This window comes from Rutilus rutilus, assembly GCF_951802725.1.
Source record: "Rutilus rutilus genome assembly, chromosome: 18".
NCBI lineage: Eukaryota > Metazoa > Chordata > Actinopteri > Cypriniformes > Leuciscidae > Rutilus > Rutilus rutilus.
The window spans coordinates 5,264,361-5,280,692 of NC_140231.1; the positions used below are offsets into that span (position 1 = coordinate 5,264,361).

General features: G+C 38.4%; 1 protein-coding gene across 1 annotated transcript in view; it reads left to right on the forward strand.

Annotated features, from left to right (window-relative positions):
* The window catches only part of nsg2 (neuronal vesicle trafficking associated 2), a 40,667-nt gene extending 24,548 nt beyond the window's left edge, over positions 1-16,119 (forward strand). Inside the window, exons 4-5 of the mRNA XM_084387765.1 lie at positions 13,184-13,294; positions 14,938-16,119. Of these exons, the coding sequence (XP_084243891.1) occupies positions 13,184-13,294; positions 14,938-15,129 (303 nt within the window). The 3' untranslated portion in view covers positions 15,130-16,119. The remainder of the gene's footprint in view (positions 1-13,183; positions 13,295-14,937) is intronic.
* The last annotated feature ends 213 nt before the right edge of the window (positions 16,120-16,332 follow it).

Here is a 16,332-nt window from a genome sequence, read left to right on the forward strand (position 1 = left end):
TTAATAAATTACATTTTGATGCTTGAAAGTCTCTCGGTTTTGACAAATGCATATATAATTGTAATTTAAAAAATAGGCCTAATTATCGATTTTCAAATATTGCCCCTGTCAGTAACTGTTAGGCCTACAGAACGAAATATTCTGTAGCCTATTTTGCCGTCAATACTGCCGACGTTGTCTTTGCTGTATCAGGCTATATATTTAACATCCAAATGTAGATGGTCTGTCGGCGCACAGAGCCACGCAGTCGCAGACAGCACGTGAAGTTCGTGAACACCGAATTCCCTTTTCTTTCTTATCTATTTGTGTTTGAACAGACATGTGCACGAAAAAATAATCCAGTGTCCGTCTCAACGAGTTTCCCCGTAAACGCAGTCAAAATAAAACGGATGCGTGTCATTACCGGTATTAGATACGTGCATTCGTCTTAAAGGGACAGCACCCAATATACCTGCAGCTGTTTGTGTCACCAAAGTTAATCAAACAACAAAAGAGAAAGAGAAAAATCACGTTTTGTCAAAAGATAAACTGTATTAATACTTAATACAGTTAATTTACCTGAAAAACATAAAGCACTGCTTTATTTCTCGTGTATTTGTGTTTTATTGTATTTATATTTGTATTTTGTTTATTAGTTTCTATGCAGATGCACTAGGCCTACCCTACACAATTACCCCCATCATCCTAGAATTATTAATTCTTTACAAAAAGAGCTATTCAAATCATCAGGTGAAATTGTTTTCAGGAAGTAGCAGTAAAGCAAGAAGAAGTGCAAGATAGTTTTTCTAAATTTCATTTGACTCTATGTGCCTATAGGGGTGGGTTGGGGAGGGTGGCAATGTAGTATCTGGATATTTGCCGCGGGACGAGGGCTTCGATTACCTCTCTCTTTTTTGACCATGCATGTGTTTGCACCCCTGCATTTTTGGGTAACTATAAAACATGCTGGAGACGTTCTAAATGTTTGCGTAGTTTATTATTAAGTTAATTTCTTGGCTTAAAGGGCACCTATTATGAAAAATTCACTTTTACATGGCGTTTGAACATAAATGTGTGTTGGTAGTGTGGTGTGTACACAACCACCCTATAATGATCAAAATCCACCCATTGCTTTTTTTTTTAATCCCCATAAATCATAAGCAGTGTCTCAGAACAAGTCGTTTTCAGATTCGGGGCAATGTGACGTACTTTTGTACAGGCCCCGCCCACAACTGTTGATTGACACTGCAGTTTTAGCATAGACCCGCCCTGAGTGAACTAAACACAGTCCAACATTGTTTCGACGCCGGAGCAGCTGTAGACAAGAGTGTCTTCTAAGTGATTGAGGTGTTTTGTTGGATGTAAGAATGAACATAGCAGTCTTCATTTAGTCTCGATGTTACTCGCGGATGGATCTGTACAACTGTTTGTGATCCAGCTTGTAGTCTCCGAAGCGATACTGGTCACGGCAGAAATGAAAGGGTTGAGTGCGCACTTTATTACAGTTCATCTGAGTCGTTTTATGGATATAAAGTTTACCAGTTTATTAAGCACCCCCTGAAAAGGTGTGTATTTGTTTACTGTTACAACACTGTTGTTTCTGTTACTGAGTGTTTTGTGTAATTCGCTGTGTATGTTGATGATAATGAAAGGGAGCGAGTTTATGGATAAGACTTTAATGCATACTTCTTATACTGTGTTTATTCAGCTCTTACAGTGATTTTCTAGAGTAAAACTGATGCTTCATCGTTTGTGTGATGTACAATAAACTTCATTGAACTCATCAGTATATTTTTGGCCATCATTCGGACGGGGTCCGCTACAGCAGGCTTGTAGTGGATAAAAGCAGATGACAAATACGTTATAACCGTAATTAAAATAAACTATACCTGTCTATACCCTCCATACAGCATGTATTCTCTGACTCTGTAGGCATTATTGTCTGACTCCGGGTCAAAATGAACACGCTATTGAGAGTTTCTGTTTCCGTGAGATGAGATTGTTTTGCCACTGAGTGTGAGCTTGTGAGGCTCCGCCCTCTGTGCCGAGAACAGCAGCTCATTTGCATTTAAAGGGATAGGCCTACACACAAATCAAGTAAATATTTTTATCAAAGTTGTTTTGATGACAAACCCATGACAATGGAGATCTTGTTATAAATAATAGTGAAAATCACTTTTTACAACTGTTTTTCCATTACTACCCCTTAGCAGATTTGGACTCATAAAGATTACGAGGGAACATTAATTTAAATGGAAATAAAGATGCGCACGGATAAATTATTTATTGTAAGTACTGTGATATTCCATTAAAAAAAAATATTTACGTTTTGTTTTCAAGGTGACTTTATGAAAGTGGAGTAGCAGCAGCAGCACTGAGATCAGTGATAAATGTAACGCGCTGGTGAACAATGAGTTTCATTATAATAAAAAAAGTGTAACTTTATGTAGAAGGTATAATGTAAGTATTCAAGTATCTAAGTATCTTTCAGCTACACAAGAAACGTGTCCTTTATGAAGTTATTTAGAATTTCCTTGAAACACTGGTTCAGTTAAATGCCAGACATATTATAAACTAAGGGGGAAAAAACACAATCCTAGCCTTGCGTATCAGGATACAGTGCCTAAATTAAATTGTGCTATGATTATGGTAATTATACAAATGCATCTTGGAGGAACAATCAAAACCATCAGCAAAGTTCTATCAAGCAAAAAACTCTTTCAAAAGCCCAATTTGGACAGTAATTGTTTCTCATGTATAATAATCATAAAAAAAAAAAAAAAAAATGGAATGGCACCTCAGTTATAAAACTCATGCATTCAGATGGTGATTGGTGAAGGAACGAGTTTTGTGATCTTATGAATGCGCTGCATTGTCTGCTGTAAATAAAATGTCATATACTTGGAATAATAGAACAAATTCATATTTAATTTAATAAAAGTATCCTATTTATTATTTGATTATTTAAATATCCGGTTTAAAAAATAGGAAAATACTTGGAATGGTTTTCTGTCTTGCATTTTATCAAAAAAAAATAAAAAAAAATAAACTCTTTACAAACTCTTTACTCTCTCTAAAAAACTCTTATTTACAAGAGGTAACCATAAAGCGGCTTGGTTTATATTTTATATATTTAAAATTTTTATTGCATACTTGCTTTTCCTCGTCCTTCGGATGAGACGTTAAACCGAGGTCCTGACTCTCTGTGGTCATTAAAAATCCCATGACATTTATCGTAAAGAGTAGGGGTGTAACCCCGGTGTCCTGGCCACATTCCACCCATTGGCCCTTACCAATCATGGCCTCCTAATAATTCCCTTACATTGAATTGGCTCTATCACTCTCTCTTCTCTCTCCACCTATAGCTGGTGTGTGGTGAGCGCACTGGCGCCTTTGTACTGTGGCTGCCGTCGCATCATCCCAGTGGATGCTGCACACTGGTGGTGGTTGAGGAGAGATCCCCTGATATGAGTGTAAAGCGCTTTGGGTGTACAGTAGTAGATATGAAAGCGCTATATAAATGCCCGATTCTATTCTATTCTATTCTTTTCCGCTTTTCGTCTTTCCCCTTTTTGTTCATAACAGCTCCCACTCGTTGAGGTGGAGCAGTCATGAAATGTTGTTCTTGTAAATACTTTCCAACATTTCAATAATAAAAAGTGTATCTTTAAAGGGATAGTTCACTTTGAAATAAATTTTTGATATGTTTTAGCTTACCTCAAGGGCATCCAAGATGTAGGTGTCTTTGTTTCCGCAGTAGTTTCAATTTTGATATTTTTAGGTCAAACCGTTCTTGTCTGTCAGTCATATAATGCAGGTCGATGGTCACTGGCTCAAAACACAAGCACAGAGTCCAAATTAAAACAATTCCCCACGTCCAAATGAAACAATTCCCCATCATAAGTACACATTGATGGCCTAAGACACAAAACGAGCGGTTTGTGTGAGAAAACGAACAGTATTTATATCGTTGTAATCTCTTGAAAACAGCACACGTCCAAATGATCTGACGGCGCGGGCGGGTATAGATATATACATAGATGTCGCCTTGGCTACGGTTTCGTTCCAATGAACTTAAAGTATCTTTAATAGTTCTCTTCTTGTCAACTTAGAGATATGGATTCGGATGGCAATTAAATTACCACACGACCTTGGTGTTTGTCAAAAAACAGTAGGTAATCTGGCTGGGGATTTTTACAGGGGGGGTGGGAGAAAAACACTGACATTCTGGATTTGAACGGAAATAAAATCAACTGTAAATGTTGAAAATACCTTACATCCCCATGAGAAACAATTACCGTCCGAATAGGACTAAACATGGAGTCACAGAGGTTAGCAAATGGTGACCTGACCTGCAGAACATTCAGATGGGAGAAGGACTGCAGCATTTATTAAAAGGCAGTGGAGAGGCGCTGAGTATTATAGACTGAGCATGATGGAAAGACAATAGAGGAGAAAAACAAGAGAATAAAAGAGGACAGACTCATAGAATCAAACAGCACTACTTTGTAGTGTCCTTGATGTCTAGAGAGAAGAAAGAAGAAAATCTGTTCCCTTTCAAAGTCGAACTCAACACTGCGTCTTGGATTGACCATCAGTGTAACCGGTGTCTGAAGCAACTGTGAACACGCCAATTTTTTTCATTGGCTGACAAGCCCTATAAGAGGGCATGATACTTTTTTTTTTGTCTTCAAGAGCCGTTTGTGTAAATACGTGGTGAACGTGGAATTATGAAGAAACCGAGCAAGCGATTCAGGAAGTGTGTGCCTCCTTGTCTCAGCTTTTTGACACCTGAGGACACACACAACCTGTGCGTTTTGTGCTTGAGTGCGGAAGCTCTGCTCACGTTTAGCCTTATTCTCGAAGAATTGAGGACATGCGTCTGCACCTCGCGGCTAAATCGTGGAAGGATTTAGTGAGTGGGGATGTGTGAGGATGCCACCTGTTGAAGAAGCTCTTGTGAGCTATCTCTCACAGGGTAAGTCTTCCTCTTTAAAGGCTCCTGTCCTGTCATCTAAGCCGCTACAGACTTGTGTTTGAATGGCATGGCGTATGTGGCAGCAGGTCAGGCCTGTGAGGCCTTACACACTATAGCTGTGTTGCAGGCCTACCAGGCAGATCTAATAATAATAATGATAATAATTTTATATAGCGCTTTTCTAGGTACTCAAAGCGCTTTACATACTGTATGGAAGGTGGGCATCCACCTGGATGATGCGACGGCAGCCATTTTGAGCCCCCCCCCCCCCAATAAAACTAGCTTACTGGTGGAGAGGAGACGAGAATGATGAAGCCAATCAGTATATGTGGGGTGATTAGGAGGCCATGATGGACAGGGGCCAATGGGCAAATTTGGACAGGATGCCGGGGATTTTTCTATTGGAGATCTGGATCAGGGGTTGTCTCCTGAAGCAGTCGCTGAACTGCTCCGTACCACGGGCTTAACCCTCCAGGCCACCAATCAAGCAGCCGCTGCCATTGGTCGTTAAATGGAAGCAATGATGGTAATGAAGAGGCATTTGTGGTTGAACCTGGTGGACATAATAATTATCCCCCGTTATCTCCCTCTGAATGTTTTGGCACGTCTGTAGAGACAGTGGTCGGAAAGTTTAGAGATGAGGCCGCAGTCTGCCGCATTTAAAGTAGGACGTCCTGTGCCGATCCAAGTCTCCGCTTTAAGCCTCTGGGGGTCCTGGCCTGTCACAGTCTGATGACTGGAGGCAGGGCCAGAGACAGAGTGTAGCCTCTCGTGCTGCTCCTCCCTCAAGAAATAGAGCTCAGAGGAGGCACGATGTTAGGAGGAAGAGACAAGACCTGAGGGAGGTGATCAATAGAAAGCGGTTCAGCTAGGAAGACTGGATCACTGAGGAGAAGTTTCAATTTCTCCCCCTTGAAAGTAGTGGTATCATCCAAGGTTGTAGTTTAAAATTTTCTCCCTTTGGCGAATACTCTCTGAGGGCTATGTCGAGCAAGAGACTGTTGTAGCTAAGCCATTTATTCCTTAAAGCTCTGTTCTTGGGGCTAAAATGCAAAGAAGGAAGGTTGTAACTTCGCTTGCTGCAAGAGCATAGGAGCAAGGACATCTTCTATTATTGGCTGATGGAAGCTTAGGGAGTGCTACCACTAGGTGGTCTATGTGAGTTTTTGAATGAACGTGCCCTGGGTTGATGGTCTGACTGGTTAAATAATCCGTTGAGGCAGCTATGCCCACTATGATTGTGCATATTTACCCCTAGTGAGGCAGGCATTCCTTCAGCATGGCGGAGTGGGTATTTGTTCCCCATAGCGTCAATCCAAAATGCAGTGTTCAGTTCCACTTCAAAAGGGAACGTCTTACAGTTACGTCTGTAACGATGGTTTGAACCATCACAATAGCAAATAATCACAATAGTTTAGAAAACATTATTTGATAAAATTTCAAATTGGAGCCTGTACTCCGTTGATTCTTGCACCCAACAACACAACAAGATGACATTTAATTATAGTAATAATATTTTAAGCTCCTTATTATGCTGGTTTGTATTGGCTGCCTCCAGTTTTCCCTTTGTTTTGCCTCCAGCTAACGCCGTGACGTAATTGTGACGTCGGCGCCGAACACTCTGCTAATGACGTCACGGACTGACGATGGTTACCATGACCATGGCTACAATCATAACCTGATTTATGTTTTAGTTTATGAGTTTACGTTTTTTGGATATGCATGATATCAATTTTTTTGGGCATGTAATAATGTGCTATCACATCATTCACTGAAGTTCATTGGAGAACAATGTATACTATAGGATAGCAACGTGGTATTTTTACCAGTTGTAGTGTGTATTTTTAAAGTTGTGTGTAATTTATGTCATTAGTCACTAGCAAAATTTCACTATTTTGTTTCTCCCCAAAACTCGCCATTTGCTATTAATTGTCAAACAGATAGTCCCACCCACGCCCAAACTCATTGGCACTGGTTAAACAAATGTCACTGTTCGTCTGATTGCTCTTTACTAAGGGCATTTGCAGACCTGTAGATCAATTAGCCTTTTACTGAAATAGGGACTTAAATTGTTACAATGTTGCTGTTTGAATCGCTTTACTTTCATTGTCCATAGTGTGGGTTTATCTGTAGCTGTCATTAAACATGTATAAATGTACGGTAGCCATCATTCCGATAAATAAGTTACTGATAAATAAGTTTGAGTGCTCAGATTATTGAAGCATCATATCATTCTTTACCACAATGCGCCTAAGCAGTTTTGCTTGAGCTGTTCTTAAAAGGACTTTTATAAAACAAATAGTTTTGTACAAAAAATTGCTAGTTATTTCGTAAACTTGCTTGAAAAGCAACACTGGCTTTTTATTTTTTATTTTTTATTTTATGCTTAAACAAACAATTGGCAGTTTTGGAGAAGCATTAAAGTATTTAAATTAGATTATTCACCTTGAGCAAAATAATGAAATGCTTTACAGATTTAAATTTACAGCATGTAATCTGTAGTGGAATACATTTTTAAAGCACGCACACAACCTTGCTTTCAGGCAGACTCATTTAAAACCCTAGTGTATACCATAAATTGTAGTCAACCAATCAGATTAGGGCTTTCAAGACAGAGAAAGTACTTTTAAGTTGTGTGCAGTATGCATGAGACGTTCATTTGGAGTGAGGCAAGTTGAAATAGGGGAAAGTATATAACTTTTTGTAATAATTTATTTAATTTTTTTTTGTCTTATAGAGGTCTATAGACACTATAGTACATGCAGAATCAGCGTAAAGCATTAATACTCCTAGCACTCCAGAGAAGATAAATAAATCCACCCTGGGGATTATGGTTTTCTGAACATAGATTAATCTACCCCCCCCCCCCCCCCCCCAAAAAAAAAAAAAAACACAATAACAAAACAACATCACTGTTTGTTGTTGACCAAGAAAAAAATAAAAAAAAATGCTCTGCAACCTTGAGGCTCATCAGCAGGGCACAATAATACACTTTGTGGGGGTGATGTAAAAACAAGCAGATGGTGGCATGTCTTGTGTGCCACAAACACGTTGACATTTGAGGCGGAATGACCTCATTTTATGCCGATTCTGTCCTCAGTCTGGATTTGATTTGCCAGAATGAATCTTTTGAGACTCCCTATCTTTCTTTTGTTGGGGACGGTAATGGAAAAAAAAGTATTTGAATGTATACGAAGACAGTTAAGCATTAATAGACGTTCTCCTGCAAACCATAGCCAAATTTCATGCAGGATTCCCCACAAAAAACCATACCTGAAAATGTCTCATCAGGGGGTGATTTAAAACACTAAAGTGGTTCAAATCTAGAGCGTGAAAGGCACCCAGCCATTTTGGCGCTAGTCCCACCGCTTAGCAACATGGAACAAATGAGGCCAATTTTGGCCAAGGACATCAGGCAGTATACTTGTTTAATCTGTGCTGAGAGAATGAATAAATGGAGATAAAGAAAAACAGATAATGGTCATGTGATACCAAAAATCAATCCAGTTGATATTTTGCATTTTGCCTCCTCATCACTATTTGTTCCCATCAGGCATCTCTAGTAATGTCATTCTTTACAAAGCTGCCCAACCACAAGGAAGACAACAAAATGGCCATGTTCCAAACCCCGGTGGTCTGCTTAACCGTGTGCTGACATATCTAAAACTGGAATGGACCCTAAGTAACAAGCCTGAAATGCTCTAAATAGGCCAGACAAATAGTGCTTGCATGATGTCAAACACAGTTGATTTGCAAGGTTTGACATTAGCTTGTTGCTACGCTATAATGAGACAAAACACAAGTCTCATTTAGCCACCTTTTTCAAGATAAGTAAATGTTTTCCCTAGTTAAAAAAAACCTATATATTTAAAATACATTTATTTCATACTAAGTATACTACAAATCCATTAACATTTGCAGACATATCGCTTGAGACTTACTGATATAAATATTATAATCTTTCTTTGGAGTGCTTCTTTATTGCACACTGCACATTTTTAAGCACGCGTTTTAATATCACTATTAGTATGGATAGGATGATCTCTGTATAATATCAGTCTTTCAATGCAAGATATTTAAAGTGTATCTGAAGTATAGGCTACTTGTAATATTTCCACTTTAGCACAATCCAGAAAGTTATCCAGAAATAGTGCTGAGGTCCAACTAAAGATATACTTAAGTACATTTAGTACAAAATTTGTTGTTACAATGTAGCAGACTGTAAGTATATCAATTTAGTATACCAACAGTACAATTGCAGGGTATTTCTATTAAGTACATGCAAATGTATTTGTAGTATACTTAGCATAAATAAATGTTTTTCAAATACATTTTGGTATATTTATTTTTCACTAGTGTTAAAACAATCATAAGAGGGGGTATTACTGATTTTATGTCATAGAATAAAACGTGAAAATATCTTGAGCTTGTGTTTATGACAGACCTTATTTAAGGTATTTAACTTTAAAACCCCTTTAAAAAAATATTGACTTCAGGACAATGGAACCGGAATTGCAAAAATGCCAAGTTGTGTCCGGGTTTTAGCCTACAAAAATACATTGTCCCTGCAGAACTCTGTTGGGTAAAATAGTCAATTTTAATTAGATTATTAAAGCTGCAAGCAGCATTTATCAGGGTTCAAGCATTTAAGGCCTTTAAGCACAAAAGCATCAAAAGTTCTTAAGTTTTATTTAGCAAGCATGTAACCACTGACATAATAGATGGAAAACACCATTCACAGCCAATACAGGCAATTTACCATAGGAAATATATGGTTTTAAAGCTTTTTAACCGTTATAGCGCCACCTATGGTCAGATCTCCATAAAATGTGGTATGCTTGTTAATGATGTTATGTCACATATGCTCACCAATTTTTGTGAAGTTCTGAGTTTTCCTTTAGGATTTATAGGCTTTTGAGTGTATTTGTGACCAGTCACGGAAAGTAGGGACACAAGTCGGTTCTGGGGCATTTTGAGTTATTCACATATTCTGAAAGTGTAGTATTCAAGCTTTCCAACGATGTGTAACACATGGAAATCTGATAATATTTGGAGAAGTTGTGGCCATTTGAAGGTAGGCACTCAAAAAAACTGAAATGGTAGAAATCTGCTTCTAAAGATTGGCAAGTTCTCGCCCTTCTGGGAATGACAATAGGGCTCATTTACATCTCATTTAGATAAGTCATACCCCCTGTAAAGCTCCCCCGTCTCCCCCTCCCCCCTGAATGTACCAATTCTACAAATTCTACAAATTCTCTAAATAAAACATCTCCAGTTAACTGGCAGAGCATTCATTTCGTTCGTTTTTTAAATAAGATACTAGCGCTGAAATGTGTTTTTTTTTAATCAAGTGATCAAAGTGCTCGTTGCTGCTGCGATCAGTGGCGCAGATACAGTGTTTACTCGTGTGGCTTGCGCACACACTGCATTGTCTTCACTCGACGCGCGCTTCAGTCCGTTGCGTTGCGATTGCGAATACTCTCTATTCGTTCTGTTGAAATAACAAAATAATTCAAATGTTTGCGTGTCCCTGCTTGATATACAACCACTGATGAACATAATCGTTTTGATGAGAGAAAAAAAACTATACGAGAAAAAAAAAAAAAAAAAACCTATACAAGGATGGATTCGAACTTTCAACCTCTGACACGGCTGGCGAAAGCTCTACCACTGTACCATTCATATACACGTTAGTTCTACAGGCGGATCTATGTATTGGCACTGACAACATGTATTAGGCTACATCTCATTAAACGACAAATTAAACCCCATGTAACCTACTATTTAAATCGATTGCTGGACATCGTAATGTTATTGAATTTCATTGAATTTTGAAATCAGATAGAGCCGGCCAGAGCGCTGCATAATAAGTAGCCACGCTGGCTTATTCAGTATGGAAATACACACCGACAATGACACGCCCCTACTGCGTGCTAGAATCTCCGAAAAACAAGCCGATTTCAACATCAAAATGTACGCTTTTAAATACACCAATACTGCTATCTCAAACATGGAGAGGCTTCTTCGTGATCTCAACTAACAGATTCTGCAAAAAAACGAAAATCACCAATTTTGAAAAAAAAAACGCTTCTTTCTCATTTTGCTCGAAAGTTGTGGTGCCGACTTGTGTCCCTGGTTTCCGTGACGGGTCACATTTTGTCACGCCCCTTTTCTAAATGACCCTGTTACAGCCAGCCAAATGCAAAAGTTCAACTTTTTTCCGATAACTATTGATCTAGAGAGTCCAGAGAATTGTCCTAGACTGGTCTGGTTCCGATCTGGCGAAAAACCAGGGACTAGTTCGCAAAAGTAGGTTTTGGACAAAATTCGACATAGCAGAAAATGTATATTATTGGAGATAGCCATTTTGTCCGCCTTGAGCCAGGGATCACAGTGGTGTAAGACAAACGGTCTAAGAGTTATGAGCGATTTTGTACTTTTGGTTGCTGTAGCGCCACCTATGGGCCAATTGGGGTTAGAGTTTGAGTTTGAGTTAGAGTTGGGGACCAGATGGCCAGGTTTCAAGTCTCTAGGCCTTACGGTTTGTCCTGCACGATGCGTTTTACAAATCCTTACAATTACAATAGGGTTTCAGCATTTCATGCTTGAACCCCTAATAACTATTTTTATCTATGGTTTTATGTACTGAACTAAATACATTTCTTCCAATGTTTATCCAGATGGATCACCCTGCTTCTAAACACTATCCTATTATCTTTTTCTTGTATCCCATTTCGCAAATTCTCGAATATGTATTTTGTCTTGTAGCAATGGTAGATTTTTTTTCCACATGTTTTTCATTTATTTATATGCTTAAAAGTAGTGAAAAACAAATCGGCCAGTGTCAGAAGACAAATACTCTTGGCAGTTTTGCTTTTCAAGCAGTTTTGCTGTTCAGTTGAAATGTATCAGGATTATGTGTGTGTACATGTGCCTTAGATTTTGGCTAAAACAAGGTATCTTAGGAGGCTGCATAATACTGCCTAATCTGAACCATCTTTGTACCTGGTGCATACTTATGATGATGCTGTCTAGGTAGGCAGTTCACTGGTTTTTGCAGCATAACCAAAATAACTAGAAACATTTCCAATCATCTGATATTTACTCACAAACTTCTATTTCAGTTATACGCCCTCTGCATTCTCAAAATCAGTTACTCTTGTGATAATTTTGATACAAGGTTTGTAGTTTTTGATTGATTTAGGGTACATTTACACAGCAACGATGTTTTCACATGCAGACGACAATATTGTTCAAACGTTGTCACGTGGATCCGTGAAAACGACTAAAAGTGCTGTATTCTTAGGCGCCAGTAGTTGGCGATGTCACTTTGTGAAGACAAACTATACGCCTATAGACACGTAATATGCATGGTTCACATGACATCGTTTTTGTAGTTTACACGGAGACAATAGCGGTACTGACCCCAAATCAGCCAAAATGCATTAAAAGTTTTTAGTTGAAAACGGTGTCGTGTGAACGGACTCTCAGCGGAAGATCTGCAGCACTTTGACAGCAGACGTTTCTCAGTATCTGCAAGAGCTCTGAAATATTCAGATGTCAACTGGCTTTCTCTCATTTATCTTTCATTTTCTGTGTCTAGGACTAAAACGCTGAAAGTGGCCTCCCTTTTTACAGAACTAATCACCCCTGACAAATGAATCTGGTCTGGTCGAGAATTGCCTCAGATTTTTTTTGTTTGGGCCACATAGATTTATTGTATAAGCTGCTTTGTTGAGGCAAATGTAGTGTGACAGATTGAACTGCATCTTGTGAGGTAAATGTACTTGAAGATGACAGTGATGTGAAAAAATTAGCGCTGCTGGGAAAAAAAGACAACAGAGATTCGATCACACTATTGTCTCCACCGGACCTTTTAGCCCCAGTTCTGTCTTTGCAGAGGTTTAGAGAAAACACACAGCTTGAAGAGCTTGATATTGGCTGTTGTTTTGGATTTGTTTGATTATTGCCATTAACACACTATTCATGTAAGGTGCACATTTGAATCCATTTATTATAATATGTGAGAACAACATAAATGTATGTCTTTCATAAATTTGTATCATGCATCCAGCTAGAAATTAATCACTTTTAAACAAATACTCAATTTGGAAGTGCATAAATGTTATGACCTTTTTGCAATTCAGCAAGACCTTAAAGACTTCTAGAACTGCTGGAGGAGCGCAGTAAAGAGCTGTGATTAATTGTGTCTTTTTTCACACACAGGTGACCATCCTTATCGTACTGGCCTTGGCTTTTCTGGCCTGCATAGTGTTCCTGGTGGTGTATAAAGCCTTCACCTATGACCACACCTGCCCCGATGGCTTTGTGTATAAGGTAAGAGGATAAACACACAACCCATGTTCTTCTTTCATTAAACACAACACGCCAGCACTAAATAAAACACTTCTGTGCAACAAATATCTCAAAACCTTTGGAAAACATTTTGTATGTCCATTCTAATCTAATTTATAACTGTCAAAATGTTACGAATAAATCCAGTCATTTAGTGATGAACATTCATTTCAAATTTTGCACATATGTCGCTGCAAATAGTTGTTAAAAGTGATACTCAAGCCCACGTTGTTTGTGGACAATATATTTCTTTAAAGGGATCCTATTTTGCCTTTTTTACATTTTTCAGCTTTCTTTAGTGTGTAATGTTGCTGTTTGATCATGAAAAAGTTCTGCAAAGTTACAAAACACAAAGTCCCTCCAGCGGGAGTTATTCTCTATATCAGTGTCAGTGTTTCTGAACTCCTTGAAACGAGTTTTTCGGGAACGAACACGTCCATAGAGTGCAACAATAATTCTGCCCGTTGGTTCCAGAAGTATTTTTTTCTATTCATTTCTCCCATAGGGGTTTAAAAAATGTCTTAAGTCTTATACCGAGTGTTACACTATGAAACAAAGCCAATATATATATATATATATATATACACGCACACTTAAACATTTTTAGAGGCCAACTCGATTATGTGCTTCATGGGAGTGGGCGGAGCTAAATAGCTATTTTGGCGCACTTTGCTAGTTTTGACAATTGATTGGTGGAATTTTCTGTACAGCATCATGGTGTAACACATGTGTGCAGGGCAGGCAGACAGACGAAGACACAGAAGAATAAAGTTCCAACACAAAGGGAACACACAGGAACGTATAATACAAAAGATAACGAGTTGAACACAGCTGAACCAAACTGGATAACAGTGACCATAGAAACTAAAGAGAGTCCATGAAATCATAACGGTGACACATGGGTAATATATTTCCTCACCACGATTTCTGTTGTTAAAACATGATTTTCTTTTCATGTGAAGCTGAAATAATGCTGGCTGACGACTTCAACAGAAGTGAATACCGATTAACAACCGCGTAGATAACAGTAAGGCTTTAAAGGTTTTAAATTATCATTAAAAATCCATTTCCCTTTAAAGAAAATGAATGGAGTTTTTTCTTCCGGAACCCAAATGTTGCACTCTATTACTCATTTAAATAATTCCCGCCCAAGATATATGCAAAATTAAGGGGCGGGGCCTGTTTGAGTTGCATTGGTAGTGTGTTGAAACTCGTGGTTATGGTTAGGGGCGTGAAATTTCCCAAACAAAATTGAAGCGGTTGACCAATCACAACACACTTGTCCAGCCAACCAATCCAGAGCACAGTGTGCTTTTCGAAGGAGGGGCTTCATAGAGACAAGAACTAAACAGAGCGTTGCAGACAGACCTGTAAAAGAGCTGCTGCAACAATGTAAAATATGGGTTTTTTTGAACATCCAACCACGAGTAGACCCAAAAAACTAAATCTAGACCTTAAAAAAGGGCATCTTAAACAATGAGTTCATTAATCTATGACAGTGACAGAATATTAGTGATTGCACATTTGTCATGTTGAGGAATTGAAAATGATAATACTGCTTGTTCAACAAATGCAGGAGTCTAAATTCACAGTTGTAACGTTACACATTTACACTTTCTCAAAAGCACAATCGCTGCATCCCTGCCTCTCTGGAGGCCTACTACACGGCCCAGGACGCCAACAGCCGCGGGCGCTTCTACACCGTCATCAGCCACTACAGCATGGCCAAGCAGACCACCTCGCGCTCGGTCTCTCCATGGCTCCCTGCTGGCAGTGCCCAACATGATGCCAAGCCTCCCAACACAGACAGCCAATGAGATCTCACACACTGCTTTTTAAAGGGTTTTCATCACGTCCACCTGCATCAACACCATTCCCTATTTCCCTAATATTTCCACAGGCCCATTTGTTTCTCATATGTCCATTGTTTTTTTTTTTTAGCTGCGTAGTTTTAATCATATGCTTGTTTTTTTTTTTTTTACTTATTAATATTTATTTTTGTTGTATTTCTTATTTTATTTTTGTATTTAATATTCAACTATTGTTTGTACAAAGGCATGACTCTGAAATCTTGTCAAGCGGTTTTCCCCACAATGTCTGTGAGTGTCAATGACCCATTATGGAAACAGAATACCCATAAGCCCCTTACAGTATGTAGTTAGGTAACAACAATCTTGAACGGCATGATAAAACGGGGAGTTTTGTGCTTTTATTTCTGAAACAGCAGAAAATACCCATACAGTACATGCTCTCACATTAGAATATGAAAACACAAAACCAGCTCGCTAGACTCATTTTTATGTACGAGTATGACCCATTACAGCATATTAATGAAACATTGATATAGGCCAAAAATAAAATGGCAAAAAATACATATTGCAAATGTACAGAATGTTATGGTTCCTACTTTGAACCTCAGTGTAAATAACTCATGAAAGCAATTACCATGGTGTGTATCTCCATATGATACATTGTAATATTCTCACTGTTTCTCAATGGATGGAGGTGTCTAGAGCTTTGCGACTTGCTTTAGCTGGTGTCTATGCTTGCATTTAACCAGGGGCGAAACCTTGGATTCTGAGATGATATGGTGAAATGTCTCATCTGAATTCCTGCCAAAGCTTGATTTTCTGCTATGTTTGGTCACAAGTCTGCTCTTTTTTCCATTTTTATATTCGTTGTCAGAAAAAAAAGGGATTTTTGAAATCTTGTGCTGTTGTTAGTTGAGATGTAGCAAGCCTTGAGTATTTTTGATTGTGTATCCTTTAGGTTGAAAATAATAAAGATATACAAGGTGTTCAATTGTGTCTTTTTGCTCTTGTTTGTGTCTTTTGGTTCTTGCTGGGTATATTGAGATGTATATTCAAAGTATATTGAAAAAACTGCAAATAATATACCATTAATGAATTAAAAGGTCACTTAAGGGTACTTAAAGTAAGCGCACTTTAACTATAAGTACACTTTTAGAAGTAACTTTGTAATAATTGAAAATGAAAAATGTTAACAATATTTGTCGTTCT